Source organism: Populus euphratica, unplaced genomic scaffold, assembly GCF_000495115.2.
Source record: "Populus euphratica unplaced genomic scaffold, PopEup_1.0 scaffold1179.1, whole genome shotgun sequence".
In the NCBI taxonomy this organism is placed as follows: domain Eukaryota; kingdom Viridiplantae; phylum Streptophyta; class Magnoliopsida; order Malpighiales; family Salicaceae; genus Populus; species Populus euphratica.
Genome location: NW_011501041.1, coordinates 8,137 through 16,124, shown reverse-complemented (window position 1 = coordinate 16,124; position 7,988 = coordinate 8,137). Strand labels below are relative to the sequence as shown.

The 7,988-nt window shown below is 32.5% G+C and overlaps 1 protein-coding gene across 1 annotated transcript; it reads left to right on the top strand.

Moving 5' to 3' along the window:
- LOC105117129 (putative glucose-6-phosphate 1-epimerase) lies at nucleotides 1-3,885 on the top strand. Its single transcript, XM_011014685.1, has 8 exons — nucleotides 1-270; nucleotides 890-964; nucleotides 1,674-1,730; nucleotides 1,810-1,964; nucleotides 2,105-2,245; nucleotides 2,668-2,770; nucleotides 2,852-2,951; nucleotides 3,451-3,885. Exons 1-8 carry the CDS (start codon nucleotides 169-171, stop codon nucleotides 3,663-3,665), a joined length of 948 nt encoding a protein of 315 aa, XP_011012987.1. The 5' UTR covers nucleotides 1-168; the 3' UTR covers nucleotides 3,666-3,885.
- Nucleotides 3,886-7,988: the final 4,103 nt, after the last annotated feature.

The window sequence follows — 7,988 nt, the reverse complement described above, 5'->3', positions numbered from 1 at the left end:
AAAAAAAAAAAAAAAAGAGAAGGAAAATACACAGAGACAGAGAGGGGTTTGTGTATAAAAAATAAAAAATAAATTCAAGAAAGAAGGAAGAGAAAATCAAAATTAAAAGAAAAAGAAAAATAAAGACAAGAAGTGCGAGAGAGAAGGAGAGGGAGAGGGAGGGTGAAAATGGCGGCGAGTGGTAGCGAGAGAGGAGCGGTGGAGTTGTGTAAAGGCATCAACGGCCTTGATAAGGTTGTGCTCCGCGATCCACGTGGCTCTACTGCTGAGGTATTATTCACAATAAAAACCCCTACCTTTGATGATTTTTTTTTATCTGATCTGAAATTGTTGAAAAAAAAAATTTATGCTGAAAGATTTAATTCAAGATTGGATTCTATTAATCTTTTGGATTATAATAAGAACTGCATTAGGTTTTAGTATAATTCTTAAATTAAAACAGAAAGTATTAAGTTTAGGTTGCTTGTTTTTGCTTACTTTTTAAAACTGTGTTTGCACATCAACTTGCCTCCTTGGATTTCTAATGCAACTGTTTCTTTGTTTAATTTTACTTTGTTTAGTTGTTTTTGATGATTTATCAAGTAAAGCGACTGAAAGCCTACTTGGATTTTTCGTACAAATTATGAAGTGATGGTTCCCATTTGAATTTTGATGAAGCTAAGATCTGTGGTGTTTAGGACATCTTTGGCATGTGCTCTTTAATTCGAGAAAACCATAGATTGGATCGGGTGCTTTCCATCTAAAACAATATCTTGATCATGGAGAAAATTTTAATGTTGTTGAGCCATGCATAATCATTGTTTTATCGTTCAGTTTTGGTCAAGAAAAACAAGCATTCAAGTTTCATTTTCTGTTTAAATCAATGATGATATGTTTCTTGTTTCTCCAGGTGTATTTGTATGGGGCTCACGTGACATCCTGGAAGAATGAACACGGGGAGGAGTTGCTTTTTGTCAGCAGTAAGGTGAATGCAATATTATAATTACTTTCTCCCTCCCTTCATTGTTCTGCATTTTCATTCTGGGATTTCATGAAATTGTTTCCCGTTATTAATCCTGAAGCAAGAGTTTTTAATATTTCTTTTCTGTAATATTTGTTACCAACCATTAATTAGATGTAATGAGTGGTCGAGAAATAAAAAAGTACATTGTTGCCATCCTTAAACTAGAATAGTGGTGGACACTCTTGCACTACTGGGGTGTCCTCTACTCAAACTATCACTTCCAAAAATATGCTCAAAGAAAACGTAGAATAGGGACATTTAAATCGTTTCACAAAATGATAAGAGTATTGAATTACATCTTTCACATTCACCAGGCTGTGTTGAGCTATATTGTTTTGCTATAAAATAAACCTCTGATTGCTAAGAAATCATTAGAAATTCAGTCACAGGCTTTGGTTCTCCTTTGTACTTTAGTGAATGATATTGTTTAGAGTGAGTTAAATCTACTTTTCATACATTGGATATCTTGCCATATTTTGCTGCTTTGGATTTTTGTATTTCTTATGCTGTTATCACAATATTTTCATGTTCTTAGTCACCACTGTACTTGGATGATATGAGAAAGGTTAATTGACCTGTGAGATATTTCCTGTGATACTTTGATCTCGGTCCTCCCCTCCCAAATACCATATGAAAAAATCAAACTGACAATAATTAATGTATTGTGCAGGCAATATTCAAACCGCCAAAGGCAATTCGTGGAGGCATTCCAATATGCTTTCCTCAAGTATTTACTTTGCAACTTTTCTTTTTCATTTTTTCAATTGGCTTAATCTTTTCTGAGAAAGCTTGCTCTGAATTTGCAGTTTGGAAGTAATGGTTTCCTTGAGCAGCATGGATTTGCCAGGAATAGGTTTTGGAGCATTGACACCGACCCACCTCCATTTCCCACAAATTCTAAGTCCTTTATTGATTTGATCCTTAAGCCGTCTGAAGAGGATATGCAGAAATGGCCACACAGGTGAAGTCATTTAATCTTTTATCCCTTGGATCTTTATTTAGCAACATAGGTTCTAGAATCTTTATTATCCTTTCCCCACTCCTCATTCCCAATGGGATAGACAAAGTTATTTATTGGATCATCTTTCTTGTTGCTGTTAGTTATGAGTTCCGTTTGAGGGTAGCTTTGGGAACCGGGGGAGATCTGATGCTGACATCTCGCATTAGGAATACCAATGCTGATGGAAAGCCATTCACATTCACATTTGCGTATCACACTTATTTCTCTGTCTCAGACATCAGGTATTGATTAACTTGCTGTGTCCTTCCTGATATTACTAAAATTGCATTGTATTTCTACACACATTTGCAGATAGCTTTAATCTCTCAAAGTAGAAGTTGCAATTTTCTGCATTATCTCAGTATCTGTCTTCTATGATGTAGTTGTTGCTTGCATATTTTTTTAAAATTTATTCCCTTATTTACCATTTAGATTCTTGATCTGAAAGTTTGATCTTGTCTTTGACAATAATATGTCATGGCATGGAATCTGCTATAACATTCTGTTGCTTGCAATGTGTTCTTGTAGCCATAAGAAAATTTTTGTTGTGGTATATTTTTCAGGAGTCTGTCTTCTAGCATGCTCTAGAAGGATATTTTTGTGCATACTTTTTTAGTATTCTGTTAGTTAGAACCCCTTCTAATTCTTATTTGCTTGTTTTCAGTGAAGTGCGGGTTGAATGTTTAGAGACACTAGATTATCTTGACAACTTGCAGAACAAGGAACGATTTACTGAACAAGGGGATGCCCTAACATTTGAATCAGAAGTAGGTTAAAGATACACATTTCCCTTATGCTTGTGTACTTCTGATTGCAATGTTTTAACTTGTGCATTTACAAATATATAGGTTGACAAAATATACCTTAGCACTCCTACTAAGATTGCTATTCTGGATCACGAAAAGAAGAGAACCTTTGTATTACGCAAAGATGGACTTCCAGATGCTGGTAAACTTGACACTCCTGTTAACCTTGTTAAATTTGAGGGATCTTCGAAAGGGCAAGGATCTTTTTTTTCCCCTGGTTGTGAATAAAATAGCATAGCCAATGGAGTTTTTAAAAACATAGATACAAAATCCTCTCATGTTTATTTATCCTGATTGACTTCATAACATGTTTTTAGTTTTCCATAATGATGCTACAATGTCCTTTTCAATTTGTTCCCTGGTTAGCTTCATCCTACTGTCAGTTTTTTGACCGTTTCTGTGCGTATCCAAATTCATTCAGAACCTATTTACCTTACAAATGGGAAAATAAATGACCATGCATAGTTCTAATCCATGTCTCGTCATAATTTTATATCCTAAATTCTAATGTCCGAGTTTAAAAGTTAAGTTACAGATCTTAAGTGTACCTCTAAAGAGAGGCCCGCTCCTTGCTCCAACGTAGCAGTTAAGAGTTGTTTCTACTCTGGCATGTTAGCTTAATTTCTTTTTCTTGCATTTAGTGGTATGGAATCCATGGGACAAGAAGGCAAAGACAATGGCTGATTTTGGAGATGATGAGTACAAGCACATGCTCTGTGTGGAGGCTGCTGTGGTCGAAAAACCCATCACACTAAAACCTGGTGAGGAGTGGAAAGGAAGACTGGAACTTTCTGCTGTTCCTTCCAGCTATTGTAGCGGGCAGCTTGATCCACAGAAAGTTCTTCAGAGCAGCTAAAAAGGGATCCATGGTTTTGATATACATATTTTGTACAGCTTCTTTGGTTGAAAGTTTAAACACAGTGGTACTCTGAATGTGTAGCTGGTGCCTTTGAGGACTGGAATTCACTCGCTTTTATGTTGATGGATCAAGTATGCTGTGCTGTGCTTGAGAAGACGTTATGTAGAAATTTCCATACATAATTGAAATGAGATGTCCTTTCCCTATTTATTTCTTATTTGCATGGAAATTTGGATTAATTTCAAGTCTCATTTTTCCTTGTTACGAAGGAGAGATTCGAATTCTGAGTCTTTTTTGAAAAGAGGGATGGAGGAAACTAATGTCGAGCTATCGGGATCTCATGCCTTCTTTGCATAGATAATTCTTCTCTTGAGGTGGAGATTTTATAGGATTTGCAAAGCTATTCGGATCTCATGCCTTCTTTGCATGGAAACTAAATCTATTTTTTTTTATCACTAAATGGTATAACTTCAAAGAATATTGTAATAAACTCGTTTTTCTCTTCAATAAATAAATTAATAAAGAAGGATGACATAGATAATTTGTTACATCAAATTCATAATGAGATCTAATGATGATGTATCAATTCTAAACCTTTTTATCTTTTCTTCTCAAATTATAGGGTACTTTTGGACAATAATTGATTAGTATTTAAAAATGTATTTTTATCAAGGTTTTATATCATTATTTTATACTTGAAGTATCCATAACTCTTTAATTAAAGTATGCTTTATAATAACATATCTAATAATATAAGATATCTTTAATTTGTGGTAAATGTTCATTTTAAATGCAGACCATCACATAAATGAAAGAATTGATTGATGAATTTAAGAATTAAAATTGAAAGGACAAAGAGATGACCAAAACTTAGAAAAAAGATGTTGGTGCAATCCAAATCAGAACACTATTAGTAATTAGGTCATATCTGGAGCTGTCAATCTCGGATTTGGGTCTATTTTATATAGATGAAAAGGTAAGACATAGGCCTACAATTTTCATATGGAGTTCAATATTTAAAAAAGTCATTTTTAAGTTCAAATTGTAGCAATAACAAAGAAGTCCAAATTTGTCTTGTAGCCCATATACTATTCAGTGTTTGACCCTTATCTAGAGTTCTAGAAGTTCAAATGACCTCTATTTTTTTTCTCTGGAAAGCTGAGATAATTTTCTACAATTTTCATGTTTCAAGTGGTTCTAATTCTGACATTATCAATGGTATTTTGAGCAGACAAGAGAAGATAAAGATTGTCATCAAGTCAAGAGTTGGCTGTCCACTCATCAATTAGTCATCAAATCAATAGTTTTCAATTTTAGCTTATAAAAGGAGTCATTTGCCATGCATTTAGGCATCTTGGTCTCCAGATCAAGATCGAGCTCTTACTTTCTCTCTTTGTATTTTTGTAATGTTTAGGTTTTGTTTTCATTAATATCAAGTTTATGCTTTTCATATCCCTTTCTTTACTTAGTTAAAAGATTGATGTCTTCGCCTAAGTGCAGGAGTGTCAAAGTAATAAATAACCCAGCAAGACCAAGGTCGAACCACAAGGAGGTTCATTGTATAAATTATAGATAATAATAATATAACAACAACAATAGCAACAATAATAATGATCATAATAATAATAATAATAATAATAATAATAATAATAATAATAATAGTAATAATAATAATAATAATAAAGAAGAAGAAGTTGATGAGAACTTTGAGATGAAAGATTAATGTAATGATTAAACAATGATAACAAAAACTGTCAAAGTTAGAGAATCCATTAATAGTATGTCAAACAAGTATAGTATAAACCCTTATTATTCAATTGGAAACCACACACAAAAGAGGATCCAATCAGATTATAAATTGTTAACATGATTACATTAGTTATCTTGTTCGATTAATGCTAATACTTGTAAATCTGATCAGGCATTCATGATTATAACTTATGTTAACAATAAATTAAGTTCCTTTCATAGCTCAGATGTCGGTTATACCATACAGTATGACCTATGAAAGTGCCAAGCATTTGATATACCAAGCAAGTGTTATACAACATAAATCTAGATTAGTCATTTAACAAGTAAAGTATTAAAGAGTGAACAAGATAACAAATATAAAACATGTTAGTATCAAACATTAAAGTCCATTGATTAGTACTTAAAAGTGCATTCTCATTAAGAATTTATGTCATCATATTGCACCTAAAGTATCATTAAATTCCCTAACAAAAGCATGTTTTATATTAGCAAGTCTAAAAATATAATATACCTTTAATTCATGGTAAATGTTCATCCTAAATGCAGGTCTATCACATAAATAAAAGGATTGATTGATGAGTTTAAGGATTGAAATTGAAAGGATAAAAAGAAGGCCAAACTTAGCAAAGTGTGCTGGTGTATTCCAAACTCGAACACCGTTCGGTAATTTGATCATATCTGGAGCTGTAGATATCAGATTTAGGTCCATTTTATATCGATGGAAAGGTAAGACATAGACCTACAACTTTTATATGGACTCAAAGACTCAGTTCTACCGTTTTCAAGCTCAAATCTTAGCAACAACGAAGACGTCGGAAGCTGTCCTGCAGCTCAAACACTATTCGGTTTTTGGCTCATATCTTGAGTTCTAGAAGTCCAAATGCGCTCTGGTTTTTTTTTATGGAAAGCTGAGACAATTGCCCACAGATTCCACAATTCAGTTGGCTATAATTCTGATGTGAGCAATGACGTTTTGGCCAGCCAACAATATCAAAAATCAGCCCACAATATCAAAAAACCAGCAGCCATTAATGTCAAAAACCAGCCACCAAATCAATGGATGCCCACCAATTCTTCAATCAATCAATAGTTCTGAAACTTAGCCTATAAAAGGAGGCATTGTCCATGTATTTAGTCATATTAATTTTCAGATCAAAGTTATCTTCTTGCTTTCTCTCTACATCTTTGTAATGTTCAAGTTTTCTTTTATGCTATAGTAATCTCTTGTTTATGCTCTTTCATTTCCTTTCCTATACTTAGTTAGCTTATATTATGTTTATGTTCTTATATTGTTTATTTGTGTTTTTCTCCTTCTTAATGTTTAGCTAAGTTAATTATGTCAAGGTGAAAAGGTTTCTCTAATGGTGTTAGAATAGGTATAATATAAACTCAACATGAGCTTTAAATGTTTATATCCAAGAAAGATTGTTATTAACATGTTTTATCTTTTTATCTTACTAATTCTTAATACCTTGCTTATTAAATGTTTAATTTAGATTTGTGTTGTATAATATTTGGTACATCAAATGCTTGATCTTTCATAGTTTTCGGCCGAAATCGTTATTATGATAGAAACTTGATTTGTTGTTAACATAAACTAGCAACATGAATGCTTGATGATATTTATAAGTATGGTATTACTTATATAAGATAATTAATATGATCATGTTAGTAATTTATAATGAGCTAATAACGAGAAATCATCCGATTAGAACCTCCTTTGTGTGTGGTTTCTAGTTGAGTAATAAAAAGAGTTTATATTATATTTATTTGAAATACCATTAGTGAATCCTATAACCTTGACATATGTTTTGTTATTGTTTAATCCTTACATCAATATCACATCCCAAAACTTTCTTCAACTCCTTTTCTGTTATTATTCTCTTTAAATCTTTTTCTTTATTTGTAATTTATATAATTCACCTTTTTTTTTTTTCTTTTTTTTTTTCTTTTCTTTTCTTTTGTATTTGCATGAGAGTTTGGACACGTACATTAAGTGGTAGACTTTCTAGAAAATCATCATTTTCTTTAGAAAACATGGCCGAAGAAGATAACCAATCAATTCATAATGAGAATAATGAGAATAATGAGAATAATCGTGTTAGAACACTTAGAGATCATATGAATCCAACAAGAACAAGTGCACCATCATGTATTGTTTTTCCTCCTGATGCATCTCATTTTAATTTTAAGCCAGGTATTATTCAACTTTTACCCACTTTTCATGGCTTAGAATTAGAAAATCCATACTTGCACTTAAGAGAATTTGAAGAAGTTTGTAACACTTATAATGACTTAAATTGTAGCATGAACACCATCAGATTAAAGCTTTTTCCTTTTTCGTTAAAAGATAAAGCTAAAACATGGCTACAAAATATTAGGTCAGGATCCATTCATGCTTGGGATGAAATGCAACAACAGTTTTTAAAGAAATTTTTCCCTTCTCATAGAACAAACTCTTTCAAAAGACAAATCACCACTTTTACTCAAAAACCAGGAGAAACATTTTATAAATGTTGGGATAGATATAAAGACTTGCTTAATACCTGTCCTCATCATGGTTTTGAA